Genomic DNA, 16224 nt, shown 5'->3' with positions numbered 1-16224 from the left:
GCATTAACTCGATTAACACCAAATTCGTCTTCACCCTAACACGAGCGTACATCAATATTTTCACCTCCATTAGCTAGGTTTCTTGGATTGCTAAGAAAGAAATTTTATGCCTCATCTTGAGCCTCCTGACCCAATCCACCTTATAATTCTCACCCAATCCCCTTGTGTTTATTGAGAGAAAATTCATTTTAACGTTGTATCCTCACCTGATACCCTAAGGATTTCAGCCAACAATTTGTTCCATTAATTTCCCATCTATTATATGCGGACGATGCTTTATTTCTTGGAGAATGGTCGAAGCATAATATAAAAAACCTGGCCCGTATTCTACATTATTTTCATGCTGCATCGGGACTCAAAGTTAACTTCAATAAATCGAGAGTTTTTGGAGTTGGCTCTGATACACAAGAAATTTCAAACTGGGCCAGAACTTTAGGATGTGAACCTTCCACTCTACCATCCACATACTTAGGGGTCCCAATCGGCGCAAATATGAACTTGAAAAAAAATTGGGCTCCAGTTCTGGATAGATTCCAATCCAAATTGTCAAAATGGAAGTCAAAAACCGTATCTTTTGGAGGTAGATTGACACTCATAAAGTCGGTTTTATGAAACCTTCCATCTTATTACCTTTCCTTATTCATGGCACCTGAGGGCATTATTGACACATTGTAAAAACTGAGGAATCGGTTTCTGTAGGGAGGATCAGATGAAAAGAAAGTGATCCATTGGATATTGCGGGATAAGGTAACAACATCAAAGGAATCTGGTGGGTTAGGTGTCAGTACAATAAAAGCACTAAACGTCTCTTTAATAACAAAGTGGTGGTGGAGGTTGAGAACCAAGCAGGATCAGTTATGGGCTGCTGTGATAACAAGTGTACACAATCTAAGGTCGAAACCTGATGACTATTAATCTACAAAGTCGTTACCTGGGGTATGGAATAACATCGCTGGAATTGGAAATGATCTAAAGAAAAAGAATATCCAAGTTCAAACTGTGTTAGACAAACGAATAGTAAATAATGGTGTTATATGGAGATGTGGGTTCACCCCGGATGGCTCTTTCACAGTAAATGCTCTTAGATCAAGATGGGACTACCGGACTCCATTAACCAACAGAAATTTCCAGTGGATAAAAGAAATCCTACTTAAAGTCTCTTGCTTTATTTGGAGAGCACAATGGGGCAGAATCCCAACAGCTAAGGAGTTAGTAAAAAGAGGGGTAAACATGGAAAATTTAACTTGCCAGATGTGCAATGTGAAGGAAGAAACCGCTGATCATATTCTTGTAGATTGTGCTTATGCAAAGAAGGTCATGGAAGGAGTAATGAGATGGTGCAAGGTGCATACTCACATGGAAGATCTCCAAGCGGTGTCGGATGTTCTAAACCTTGCCAATAAATGGGGAATGTGTACTAAAAAGCGGAAGATTTTTCTGACAATCTGTTATTCTACACTATGGAGAATCTGGATAGCAAGGAATGAAAAAGTCTTCAAAAGGAACCGGCTACCACCCGAAAAAGTTATTGAATATGTCAAATCAGTAACCTTTCTTTGGGTGAAGAGCAGGGGAATCAAGATGAATTTAATCTGGGCAAATTGGTCTCAATGCCCTTTTTTCTTTTAGCTGTTCGTCTTTTTTGTTCTCTGTCTGTTTCTTTGTATTGCCACTGATATGTGGCTGCAACTTTGTTTCCCATGTTTTTTTTTCTTTTACATATAAATCTATTTGTCGGTTCCAAAAAAAAAAAAAAAAAAAAAAAAAAAAAAAAAAAAAGTAAACAGAAAATATAGAAAGATATTTAATTTCTCTTTGTTTTAATACATTTTCAACACTTTGATCGGTTTAACACAAAATATAGAAAGATATTTAATTTCTCTTTGTTTTAATACATTTTCAACACTTTGATCGGTTTAACACATTTGATTTATTTAATCTTATTTAAAAATATAATCAAAAAAAATATAAATCATTCATAGAATAACGAATTAAACCGATATTTAATTTAACCCGATCCGGTCTCATTTGACACGTATTTATGAAACACCCGCTTTATTTGGAAAGCAGGTTGAGCAGTGATGCTGCTCGTTTTCCCACCTCTAAAATAAGTACTTCCCAAATTGAAACCAAATATTTAATCTTCTTCATTAGCAAACCGTTTCAGGCCATTTTCAGAATGGTTGAATCCAGAGCAATTGTATGATTGTAAAATGAATGTTGCTCTGGATATCTCCATTCTAATCAACCTTTCTGTAATTCTATGATCAATTTCTGTAAAAACAATCGTTTCATTGTACAATTTCAATTCAAAATTTTCTTTTTCGTTAAATTTTAGAGTAGATACATACAATGGATAATCCCGGAGCATCCAAGAAACCACCGGAATCTAATGCCTCTGATCAACACGAACACCCCTCCGGTGACGCCGGAACCCACAACGAAGTCATCGTCAAAATTGATAGTAGCGATAGGAATAATTCTGCCCATTTGATGCATCTGAATTCCGATAGTCCTGTTAGGGGCGTCATTAATAGCGATTACATTGATACGAATCGTAGAGCTTCAGATTCAAAACAATCGTTCGACACCGATGATTCAGGTGAAAAACATTACAAAGAATCATCAGATGAGGAGGAAGACGAGTTTCGATTACTGAATCAACGCAATCGACGAGTACCAAGCAATTTGAGTTACCTTCACGATCATGAAAGCGAGGTTTTGAAATGTACGTCGTTTCAGAGGAGAGCAAGTCTGGTAAGAACTAAAACTCAACAATCGAGATTAATGGATCCACCGGAGATTCCATATTCCACCACATTTCCTAAATCCGGCCGCTACACCCCCGGCCGAACAGGTGGCTCCGCGAGAATGGAAAACGACGATGAGGATGATTCTCTGTTCGACGACGATAACCCTGATGATTTGAAAAACAAAACCCTAGATGCATTGACAATCATTCAATGGATTAGTCTCGTGTTGATCATTTCAATATTAGTTTGCACCTTTAGATTCCGTAGATGGAAACAAAAATCATTCCGGGGACTTTATATCTGGCAATGGGAGATTCTGGTCCTGGCTTTGATCTGCGGCCGATTAGTCTCCGGTTGGTGTGTACGCCTTGCAGTGTTCTTCATCGAACGAAACTTCATTCTCAGAAAACGAGTTCTTTATTTCGTGTATGGAATACGAACACCAGTCCAAAACTGTATCTGGTTAGGTTTAGTTCTAATCGCTTGGAACTCCATGTTCAACGAAGCAGTTGCAGACCTCCATATCCCCTTCCTCGAGATCATAAACAAATTCATGGTATGTATGCTTGTCGCAACCACATTATGGCTGGTGAAAACCCTAATTGTGAAAGTTCTGGCATCGTCATTTCACGTGAACAAATTCTTCGATCGGATTCAAGATGCATTGTTCAATCAATACGTGATTGAAACACTCTCCGGCCCTCCATTGGTTGAAATCCACAACAACCAATTGGGGGAAAAATCGATGTCTAGGGTTTGGAAGCATGATGATCTTGGAGGTGGGGCTTATTCGTTTAAGACTAGGGGGGGTGTTAGTAGTAGGGTTAAAAATTCGCCTGGTAGAGGAGTTAGTTCAAGAAGTTTGGGGGTTTCTAAGAAACATGAAGGGATAACGATTGATCATTTGCATAGGTTGAATCCTGAGAATGTATCAGCATGGAATATGAAGAGATTGATGAAGATTATTAGGCATGGATCTTTGACGACTTTGGATGAACATTTACATGGTGTTCATTATGACGATGAAGCAGGGACGGAAATTCGAAGTGAAATTGAAGCGAAACGGGCTGCGAGGATGATTTTCATGAATGTCGCCAAGCGTAGATCAAAGTAAGATCTTTTTTTTTTTTTTTTTTTTAAATATTAAAAACTATTTAAAAACTAAAAGTTAGAAATCAAAGTTAATTGAAATAGATTTTAGATTAAGAGCTTTTTATTTAAAATAAAATCTAAAAACTTTTGTTGTCAAACAAATTTTTTTTTTAAACTCTATAGTTTTTGGGTTAAACAAAAAACTTCAAATTTAAAAGTTACTTCAATTAATCTAAAACAAAAAAAACTCTTTTAAATTTTAACAAATTGACTTAAATACTTTTTAAAATAAATAAATCATATACATAATTTTGGTAATTATCTTATACAATTAAATATAAATATATATTAATAATTATGATGTCTTTATTTGAAATAAAACATATCATGTGAGATTAATATAAATATGGTTTAACAATTAATATATTTTTATTTGAAATAAAATATATCATTATTTATTATATGAGTATACACCAAAATTAATATCACAATAATATTGTTTTCTTTTAGTTGTAATAAGTAAAAATGTTCAACGAATGTTAATATAAAATTGAAAAGTCTTATTTACTTTATTCGTAAAAAAAAATCATCATATACTAATATGATTTTTAGCAATTAAGAAGCTTAACCAAATACATTTGGTATCAAATTTGGATGGTTTTTAACTTTTTGATAATTATAGTTTAGAAAAATTAATTTATTATCATTATATGTTATTTTATATAATTTTACATATTTCAAAAGCTTTCAGTTATTTGTTTTAAACACTCTTATACTAATAAAATATACAACTTCCAGCTATTTTTGTCGAATATGCCCTAAATCTAAAAGATATTTGAAATAGTATAAAAAAAGTTTATGCCTATTATAACAAAACTACTAGGTTGTCTTTAAAAAAAATCACATATATTTAATTCAACTACTTTTTTTAAGTAATTTACCGCTTTCAAAAGCATACAACTATTTTTTTTCAAGTATTTATATACAAATAAAAGTTACAATTTCTCGTTAACATTTTTTTTTCAAAAAGTCTTTTAAAATGTTGTGTGTGTATAAAATGCTAGTGTAGTCTAGATAATGATATTTAAAAAATATTTGAGAGCCCCATGGTGTTGTACATTCCGTTTAAAATTTTAAGAGTTTTGAGCTTTATTTATTTATTTATTTATTTTTTTATGTTTTTAGGTATATTTATTTGGAAGATTTAATGAGGTTTTTGAGAGAAGATGAAGCCATCAAGACCATGTCTCTTTTGGTAGCATCACCCGAAGAAGAAAGAGTTGGCAAGAGAGCCTTAAAGAATTGGGTGGTAAGATCTTCAACTTGTTTTGACACATGAAAACACAAAACAAGGGAAATATATATATATATATATATATATATATATATATATATATATATATATATATATATATATATATATATATATATATATATATATATATATATATATATATATATATATATATATATATATATATATATATATATTAAGAGAATTTTCTAGACATACGAATACAATGAAATTTTTAAAAAGTATAGGAACTTTTTTTTTTGTTCTAGGTTTAGTTGAAATCTAAAATAATGACTAAAATGTTAAAATTCTATGATAATGACCGGAATCCTTTTATTTCATATGGTTTACATTCAAGTTAAAATGAAAAAAAGAAATGTAAAAGCAAGAGCTTATTCTCTCTACATAAGAAATTTTACTTTGCTTTTCAAAATTTTATTTGCTTGTGCAATAACTACTTATTGAACCTATTTTTTTCTTTATTTTTCTCTATGTACTTTCACATACAAATCACTTCTATTCAACGTATATCTTATAGTATTATTTTGATTTTACAAATTCTTCTTTTTTTTATAAACTTATTTCATAAAACATATACATAAATTTATCGAAAGTAAAATATTTTCATGAAAATTAAACATAGAACGAATTATTAACAAGATATCATCTATATACCACTACATAGAGCTGCACAACAAATCTGGATATCCAAATTCGTAGATAAATAGTAGTTTCTTTTTATAAAATATCTTTAACAAAATAACTGTGTTGTTATAGAACAAATCGGTAAAAACATTACGACTGTAAAGAAAGTCTTATTTCCCTAACTTTTATATTAAGTCGTTCTTTTGGTATTAAGTAAAAAAGTTAAAAATAAACGTGTATACCCCTACCTTGATTAAGTCGAGAAGAAACATCATGATAGAAGGATAAACTAAACTAAACTAATTGCTCAATATCTTTTTTACATTTTGATCTTTATAGGTTAATGTGTTTCGAGAACGAAAAGCTCTTGCTTTGACGCTAAATGACACGAAAACCGCGGTCAACAAACTGCACCGGATGGTCAACGTGTTGGTCGGACTTGCCATTTTGATCATTTGTCTTGTGATACTAAACATTGCGACTACGAAAGTTCTAGTTCTTATAAGCTCTCAACTTGTCGTGGTGGCATTTGTATTTGGGAATACTTGTAAAACCATATTCGAATCCATCATTTTCTTGTTTGTGATGCACCCTTTCGATGTCGGGGATCGTTGCGAGATTGACGGAGTTCAGGTATTAAATATGCAATTTTTGCCCCACTTTATCAGTATCAGTCTCAATCCAATGTTTTACTTTTTAAGCTTAGTTTTTGAAGATTTATCTTTGTTTTCAGATGATTGTGGAGGAGATGAATATTTTGAACACAATTTTTCTAAGATCTGATAATCAAAAGATTTATATTCCAAATAGTGTTTTGTTGACAAGATCCATCGGAAACTTTTATCGTAGTCCTGATATGTCGGATACCATCAACTTCTTAATCCATGTTGGTACACCCGCAGACAAGATCGCTACTATCAAACAACAAATTCTAAGGTACCAAATCCCGTTTCACCTCTCATTTAATTCTTCCAGCATGTTTGCCCTAACAGTAAGACTGTCAAAATCCCGACATGTCCTTACTTTTGAAACATTGTGTTTTACCTTCTTCGAGTAAGATGTGGGACCGGTTCTACCCTTTTTAATTCTCTATTTGTATCTATATAAAGATTTGATGTTTTTGGTCTTACTAATTGTCTTATCGATGTTATGTAGCTACGTTGAAAGCAATAAGGATCATTGGTACTCGGATCCAATCGTGGTAACGATGGACATGTATGATTTAAACTCACAAAAATTATCGGTTTGGGTACAACACAAAATTAATTATCAAGATATAACGCAACGGTTGACAAGAAGAGGAAAGATTATCGAGGAGATGATTAGAATCTTTAGAGAACTAGACATTGAATACCGAAATTATCCACTCGATATCAACATCCGGAGTATGCCAATACCCGCTACTCCCACTCGTGTTCCTTCAACATGGGGAACTCCAAATTAAGTCGTGAATGGGTGAATGAGAAATGCATAGAGAAAACAATGTACTTTCATCAGCTGCAACAAGTTCATGAGGTTGTGTTACCCGATGGGAAAAATATTTGTTTGGTGCTTAAATTATTGAGTAAAACAAGTTTCGACAAATATACGTGTCCCACCTCTTTTTGTACATTACTCGATTTTAGGATTCGATCACCACAAGAGGGATCAAATTTTGTACTCTATAGGAGGTTTGATGTAAAGCTTGTTAAGATGAATGGATGCTTATGCATTCGTGTGTATTTGGTGTACATTATTATTCAAACACTGGTTCATCCTTCTTTCACGGTTTTTTCTTGAATACTTATAGTCAATGTATATTTTTGCATTTTACTAAATCGTCTCAAAATAGGAATAATAACTAAATATGTTTTTATAAAGTTTATGCGTACAATAGTCGCACAAGGGGTGTGTTAAATAAATTAAAACTTTAAACTTGCTTTTTATTAATAGATTATGCAATGAAATGATGAATTGCAAATTAAGACTTGGTTTGGAATAATATTTTCATTATAAAATCTGTATACCTTGCTTGTTTATTATATTATCCAATTTTATTTGCTGAATTTCGTATACACCCTTGTTAAATAAAAAATATTATAATTGCCCACCTTAAAATCCAAATATCATATTTACTCTTTATTAACCTTTAAAATATCGTATACCAAACTATTTTTTAAAACACTTTTTAACAATTTATAATTAATTATTATATTTCAGAATCATTATAATTTAAAAAAGAAAAATCAAAATTGACTCCAACCTTTAATTCAACAAGGATCCTGCCTTCAGCATGTGTTACAAGTCTGCAAATACAAATGGTCATGTTACAGTCTTGGTGTTTTTTATTTCTAATTGTACATGAGTAATACTCTGATTGAAATGTATGTGACATGTGAGCTTTTGGATGGTGCTCATAAAGTGTTCGATGAAATGACCGAAAGAAATGAAATGTTAATGGACGTCATTCAATGCAATTTGTGATCAAAGATTTAAATCTACAATTTTGAATGCTCTCACAAAGGTAATTGAAGCTTATGTTATAGAAAAACAATTGATGTTACAAACAGGGGATGTTATTGGTTCGGTGTGTCCTTCTTGCATTGTCTTTCCTTTGGAGACTATAATGAAATCAGTACAACATCAATTACATGAATAGAGAAGGCGATAAATTTGTTATAAATAGGTGGAAGTAGTGGAAAAGTGAAGCCAATTTTGGTTAGCTTTGAAGAATAAAATCAGTTAATTATTCTCATATGTTTTGATGAATTGTGTCTTTCTTTATTGTAAAGTGGTTTATAAAAATATTATGTCCCACATGAAGATTGACACATTTTGTGCTATGGTAATGCATGGGAAACTTGTAATATGAAAACTCCACCAAATTATAAGTGATGGACAATAAAAATTGCATATATATAATTTATACAATAATAAATTGGATGCTATAATAAACATATAGATACAATAGTAAATTACATTTTTCTCCTTAATTATAGCTCATTTTTTCATTGTTGGCCCAAAAAATTCTCTTGTGATTTTTTTTTTGTAATGTTTTTGATCCCCGTTAAAAGTAAATTGACTATACTTTTACACTAAAATTGCAAAAACAGTTATATTATAGGGGTGGAAAATGTTACAAGACCCTCAAATAAGAACCAAAACTATTGTAAAAACTTTTTGAATTCAAAAATGCAAAAATCACCTTCACTTAAGGACCAAAAATAAAATTTATTTATTTACTCTTTATACAAGTATATACTTAATAAAGAGAAATTAAATATTTTCCTACTTTTCTTCCTAATTATCTTCCTACTCATTTGAAATGATAACAAGTGTCCTAAAATATAATTAATTTTATCAAAATACGACACTTGTCACCATTACTTGTCAACATTTCATATGTGTGGGAAAATAGGAAGAAAATGTATTGTCACCATTACTTGTCAACATTTCATATGGGTGGGAAAATAGGAAGAAAATGTAGGATGATATTTAATTCTCTAACATAAAAGTAAATATTGAACTAGTCATTATCCATATTTGGTCATTCTAGATTTTTTTTTGTCCATCAAAGGTCCCTACACTCTTTCTTATAACCAACAAGGAATAAGCTATAGCACACTTAAAAGAAATCTGACCCTAGATGTAAAAAAAGTTGCAAAATGACTAAATGTGGATATGTCAAATAATTGGATAACAAAAAGATAAAAAAAAAAGATTTTGCTTGGATTATGTAGGAAAACTATGACATAGCCAATTCATGAACACTTTTCCATGGGCAACAAAACATCCAACATTCTTTCTATCAATCTTCAACGGACTTTTCATTTGCCTCATCATCTCTTTAACCAATTCTTTCACAGGAGATTCACCTCTCACAACACTATGCTTCCCTACACCACATACAACTGTAACCTTATTTGGAATCCCATCATTTTTTGTTCCATATCTAATTCTAAGATCATCAAACCATTGTAATAGAATCAAATAAGCAGACCCTAAATGCATCCCATGTAAATCAAGCTTAAGTTCTAAAGAAGTCAACTCCATTGACTCACCCAAAACCAATGGGTCAACCAACTCTTGGATTACACTAGATTCATCATCTTTCAAGTTTTTAAGCAATTCTTCTAATGAAATTGGCTTCATCTCTTTTGGGTGCTCTACAATTGACATTATGGTAGGACAATGATTCAAAACCGAGTTATAAGTTCTAACGGAGAACAATGTCTTTGATCTTTTCATTCTTTTCAGCCATGAGGCCATTTCCAGAAGCTCATTGTGGAGCCCTAATGATGAAAGGACCATATTTGACATAATCAAATCTAACTCAAAACCTTCGTTTTCCATCAAGGCTATGACTCTTTTCATATCTTCAAACAAGCCTAATCTTCCATATGCATAACTTATTGATCTATACTCAAAGATGGAAGCTTTGAGTCCTTTGTTCTTCATCTCTACCATTAAACTCTCAGCTTGATTGGGTAGATTGATTACAGATAAACACCCGATGATTGATTCGTAGGAGCGCTTTTTAAGGTAAATAGATGAAGAATGTGAAGGAAGTTGTTTTATACGTTCGTAGGAATCAAGTATTCCTTGCTTCGATTGGTGCTTCGAGTGGGAATCCATTAGGTTACAATAGAAGTTACAGATATCGCGTTCTTTACTCCCTAATTTTGTTTCCACTTCTGAAATTAGGGTTTGTGCCTCGTTAAAGCGTTGATGATTGTGGAGTGAAGCAATGACATCGGCTATTAGCTTAGCGTTCCAATTGAACCATGATGCTTTATTAATCTCGTAGTATAACTACAAAATTACATATAGCAATTCCGATTACCAATCTGTTCGAATTAGATTTTCAGAAAATTGACATTTTTAGTTATTCTCAATTAAACTGTCACTGGATTGAGTAAATAGATAACATATCGATTGAGAGAGCTGACTTACAGGGAATGCGAGAGGAGAGAGACGAGAGAAGGAGGTGTTGACCGGAGTAACGAGGTGAGAGATGGCGTCGAGAGCTACGGATTTAGAGGAAGAAGCGACGAATTTCCGAATCAGCCGAGCGGTGGTTGCCGGATCGTCGGTTGTTGCGACTGATGTAAGAAACCGGTGACCTTGTTTACTCAATGCTGCACAGATTGGAAGCCTCGTCGGTTGTTCAGTCCATGAGGTAGTCTTAGAACGGTGGTGAAAGCACGGCGGGTGCACCAGTTCAACACCGCCGCCCGTCATGGCCATAACTGAATTTGGTAGGTGATAATTGTTTAAAAAACTTCTTAAATATAATAAAAACGTTATCCTATTACACAGAAAATATATACCTAAAAGGTATAACACATTTAATTATTATTCTAGAAAAAAAGTTTAGAAAAAGAGTTTAAAATTAATAAAAATATAATATAAAAAATAGTTAAAAATAAAACTATAAACCGGGTTTTTAACTAAATTAAAAGACAACCACAACTATAAAAACCGAGTTTTTAACTAAATTAATAGACAAACTAGGATATATTAAAGAACAAAATAATCAAATTATTAAAGAACTAAAAGATATAAAATGACTAATTCCAAACAAAGAAGAAATTCAACAATTAGGCTAATATTAGAAAATAATAAACCTAAAATGATAGAAATAGAGACAAAACAACTTATAAATAAAATAAAAATTAATTATTATAATTTGAGCCTAAAAATAATACGCGAGAAGAAATCCTACAGGTAGTCAAAACCATCGTTGAAAGTTAAAACTGGAAAACTCTAAAGAATATATTACAGCTTTAGAAGACATTAAAAAATATAACCCAGAAGATAATAAAGAAGAAGTTACAGATTTTACTAGATATTCGGGCACAGGAAAAAGTGATAAAACATATCCTATATTATTTAATTTTATAATCAGTTTATTATTACAAATTATTGAAAAATTAAATACATTAATAGAAGTTAAAAATCCTCCCATCATACCCAGTATAGAAAGTGATTTAGACAAAATTATAAAGGGATTAAACCATACTATAAAAATAAATATGTAAAAAGGCCACAAAAAAGAAATTATAAATGTTTTATAAGTGGTGATGTTAAAATTTAGCTAATAAATGCCCAAATAAAAATAAAAATATAGAAAAAACAATTTAATAGAACAAATAGGAGAATATAATATAGAACCTCTAAATTCTGATAATTCTGATAATGAATAAATATACAGTATATATAGTGATAGTGATAATGATAAAAATTTAACCAAAATAACATATACATACGTAGATACAGAACAAGAAGAATGTCAACATAATTGGATAAATAAACGAGGAAATAACTATATAAAATGTTATAATTGTGGATATTATCCTGGTATAGAAAAAAGATCACAATGTAATATATGTTTCATAGAAATCTATTACATATTCCTTAAAAAGCTATATAATTTAGAAATAAATAATGAAAAAGAAAAGAAAAAGAAAATAAAGAAGTGAAAATCGAGTTACAATCGGAAAAAATACAAAAATTAAAAATAATAGCTGAATTACATAAATTAAAAATACAAACTTTAGAAAACAATGTGAGTATTTTAGAGGATTTGTTAGATAAAAAGAAAAAGATCAATATTGAGGAAAACGAAGTAAATGAAATAAACCAAATGTCTCAAATAACAAATGAACATACATTAATACAAACGGATGGATCACCCAACATGTTAAGCTTACAATGTAGATTATGGTTAGATAATAATAAATTTTTAGATTTAACAGCATTTGTAGATACAGGAGCAACTAAAAGTGTTGTATCTTATCATCTAGCACGAAAACCATATCATAAAGAGTTATCATATAAATTAATGACAAGAACAATCGAACACAGATTAATAACTATCACACATTACTTAGAACCAACAGGTATTCAATTTCTAGACTTTGCAGGTAACTATAGTATGAAATATGATATCTCACAGGTCAATATCAATCCCGAATATGTAAAATCTAATGATTTTATTCTCTGATTAAATTTTATTTCTGCCTTAAATAACGTTATTACATTAACACGTAATTTTATCACACTTAGTAAACACATATATAGTTTTCCAACACTTAAATATACTAACACATCAAAGTTCGTGCAAAAGCGTGGTGGACAAGGTAAACTAGACTTTTTAAAACATAATAAAATTAAGACAAATGTTGAAAATGAAACAATTGAATTATTAACATAATTTTTAGCACATGAGTTAGAAAAATGAAAAAATATAACCAAAAGTATGAATCATCCTATAATTTTACATTTAGAAAAAATTGGACTTATAGGAGAAGATATTACAAAATCAAAAGTTAACTATATTTGTAAATTTAAATTAAAAAACCCTGATATTACAATAAGTACGAAAAATATAGAATATAGTCCTTTAGATAAAGAAGAATTTAAAAAACAAATACCAGAAATGACAGAACAGGGACTAGTTAGAAAATAGGAAATTCCACATAGATTAGCAACTTTTATAGTAAGAAATCATTCTGAAATAAAAAGAGGAAAAGTTTGAATAGTTTATAATTATAAAAGACTAAATGATAATACAGAAGATGATGGTTACAATATCCCTAATAAAGACTCTTTAATAAACTTGATACAAAAGAAAAAAGTTTTTAGAAAGTTTGTTTTAAAATCTGGATACAATCAGTTACAGCTTGAAGAAAGATTTAAATCATGGACAGTATGTACATGTTCTGAAGGATAATACGAAGATTGTTTTAAGCTTTGGGCTTTAAAATGTTTCATCTATATTTCAAAGGTTTATGGATAGTATTTTTCTGAAATATGAATTTTGTTTAGTATATATTGATGAGATTTTGGTTGCCAGTAAAACAGTACAGGAACATGAGAAGCATATACAAAAAATATTTGAAGAAATAAAAAGGAATGGTATTGTTATTTCTAAAAGAAAAATGGAATTATTTAAAAGGAAAATATCATTTCTTGGTTTAGAAATAGGAAATGGAAAAATTGAATTACAAAGTCATATATCTACAAAAATTTTAGAATTTAAAGTTTGAAAATCTAAAATAGATACAAGCATTTTTTAGGATTGGTTAATTATGCTCGAATATTAATTCCTAATCTTTCAAAGTTAGTTGGGTCATTATATAGTAAAACAACAAAAAATGGACAAAGACATTTCAACCAAGAAGACATTAAATTAGTTAAAGTAATTAAAGAAGCAGTTAAAAATATTAAATCATTAGAATTACCATTAGTTACTGATTACATAATAATAGAAGTTGATGGATGCAAAGAAGGTTGGGGAGCCGTTCTCCTTTGTAAACCCGATAAATATAGCCCAAAAGATATAGAAAAAATATGCTCATATACTAGTGGAAGCTTTAATAAGACAGGAATGAATTGAACTTCTATAGACTACAAGATACAAGCTTTAATAAATGCTTTAGAAAAATTTAAAATATTTTTACATAAAGAATTTACAGTTAGAACAGATTGTGAAGCTACAGTTCGTTTTATTAAAAATGATCAAAGTAAGAAAATAAATAGGACACGATGGATTAATTTGCAAAATATAATACAACGAAGTGGATATAAAATAAATTTTGAGCACATAAAGGGAGAAAATAATGGAATGGCTGATATACTATCTAGAAATATTAACAAATTATTTTATGCAGATGGATAGTCGAAACAAAGGAAAGAACAAATTAATATAGCCTACACAGCAAAAAAGGAGTTCCTCTTCCATGAGCATTTCTTCAGAAGAAGATAGAAACACAACATCAACAGAAAAATTATTGGATTCAACAATAAAAACAGAATATCTACATAAACCCACACAACAGAACTCGATTCCATATATGGAAATAGCAAGTACTACAAATAATCATAACATCCTGCGAGGATCTAGATCACAATCTCAAAATATTCAATATGCATATTATTGGACAGGACCTTCAAAAAATACACAATATACACAGAACAGAGAAGCCGTTATAGCATTTGGTAAATGCACTTTACCAATTTGCTTCGATGAACATAAAAAGTTTAGGATCATGATCGAGGTAAACTTGACAGAAGACCAACAATGTTTGCTAGTCAACTTATGGCATATTCAGACAGTTCCACATGCTTCATCATTTAAAGTTCAAATTCTCAATGCTTTGAGTTTTTACTTTCATAAACAGTCACCATTGACCCCTGAAAAACAAACAAAGAAGTTTACATATTATGTTATCATCAGGGGCACTAAAGTTGGAATTTTTAATAATTTTGTTTATATTTTGTTTATGGTTTAAAGAGTCTTTATTAGGAATATTGTAACCATCATCTTTTGTATTATCATAAAGACTCTTTAAACCGTAAATGAAAATAAACAAAATTATTAAACAATTCTAACTTTAGTGCCTCTGATAATAACATAATGTGTAAACTTCTTTGTTTGTTTTCCAGGGGTCAATGGTGACTGTTTATAAAAGTAAAAACTTAAAGCATTGAGAATTTGAACTTTAAATGATGAAGCCTGTGGAACTGTCTGAATATGCCATAAGTTGTCTAGCAAACATTGTTGGTCTTCTGTCAAGTTTACCCCGATCATGGGCCTAAACTTTTTATGTTCATCGAAGCAAATTGGTAAAGTGCAGTTACCAAATGCTATAACGGCTTCTCTGTTCTGTGTATATTGTGTATTTTCTGAAGGTCCTGTCCAATAATATGCATATTAAATATTTTGAGATTGCAGTCTAGATCCTTGCAAGAGGTTATGATTATGTGTAGTACTTGCTATTTCCATATAAGGAATCGAGTTCTGTTGTGTGGGTTTATGCAGATATTCTGCTTTTATTGTTGAATCCAATAATTTTTTTGTTGATGTTGTATTTCTATCTTCTTCTGAAGAAATGCTCATGGAAGAGGAACTCCTTTCTTGCTGTGTAGGCTGTATTAATTTGTTATTTCCTTTGTTTCGACTATCCATCTACAGAAAATAATCTGTTAATATTTCTAGATAGCATATCGGTTATTCCATTATTTTCTCCCTTTATGTGTTCAAATTTTATTTTATATCCACTTCCTTGTATTGTATTTTATAAATTAATCCATCGTGTTCTATATATTTTCTTACTTTGATCATTTTTAATAAAACGAACCATCACTTCATAATCTGTTCTAACTGTAAATTCTTTATGTAAAAATATTTAAATTTTACTAAAGCGTTTATTAAAGCTTGTATCTCGTAGTCTATAGAAGTCCAATTCATTCATGTCTTATTAAAGCTTCCACTAGCATATGAGCATATTTTTCTGTATCTTTTGGGCTATATTTATCGGGTTTACATAGGAGAACGACTCCCCATCCTTCTTTGCATCCATCAACTTCTATTATTATGTAATTAGTAACTAATGATAATTCTAATGATTTAATTTTTTAACTGCTTCTTTAATTACTTTAACTAATTTAATGTCT

General features: G+C 30.6%; 3 protein-coding genes across 3 annotated transcripts; 2 read left to right on the top strand and 1 right to left on the bottom strand.

The window, feature by feature from the left end:
* Positions 1-492: 492 nt before the first annotated feature.
* On the top strand, positions 493-1629 carry LOC111899704 (uncharacterized). Its single transcript, XM_023895560.1, has 3 exons — positions 493-603; positions 700-879; positions 925-1629. Exons 1-3 carry the CDS (start codon positions 493-495, stop codon positions 1627-1629), a joined length of 996 nt encoding a protein of 331 aa, XP_023751328.1.
* A 723-nt stretch (positions 1630-2352) lies between these two features.
* Positions 2353-7503, top strand: LOC111899649 (mechanosensitive ion channel protein 6). Its single transcript, XM_023895498.3, has 5 exons — positions 2353-3863; positions 5031-5154; positions 6124-6417; positions 6518-6720; positions 6940-7503. The coding sequence occupies exons 1-5, from the start codon at positions 2353-2355 to the stop codon at positions 7226-7228; spliced, it is 2421 nt and encodes an 806-aa protein (XP_023751266.1). The 3' UTR covers positions 7229-7503.
* Positions 7504-9412: 1909 nt separating this feature from the next.
* On the bottom strand, positions 9413-11135 carry LOC111899650 (pentatricopeptide repeat-containing protein At2g17033). Its single transcript, XM_023895499.3, has 2 exons — positions 10717-11135; positions 9413-10575 (listed from the first exon to the last, which is right to left on the bottom strand). The coding sequence occupies exons 1-2, from the start codon at positions 11008-11010 to the stop codon at positions 9496-9498; spliced, it is 1374 nt and encodes a 457-aa protein (XP_023751267.2). The 5' UTR covers positions 11011-11135; the 3' UTR covers positions 9413-9495.
* Positions 11136-16224: the final 5089 nt, after the last annotated feature.

The sequence above is a fragment of the Lactuca sativa genome, chromosome 4 (assembly GCF_002870075.4).
Source record: "Lactuca sativa cultivar Salinas chromosome 4, Lsat_Salinas_v11, whole genome shotgun sequence".
Lineage (NCBI taxonomy): Eukaryota > Viridiplantae > Streptophyta > Magnoliopsida > Asterales > Asteraceae > Lactuca > Lactuca sativa.
This window is presented reverse-complemented; position numbering and strand designations above follow the sequence as displayed.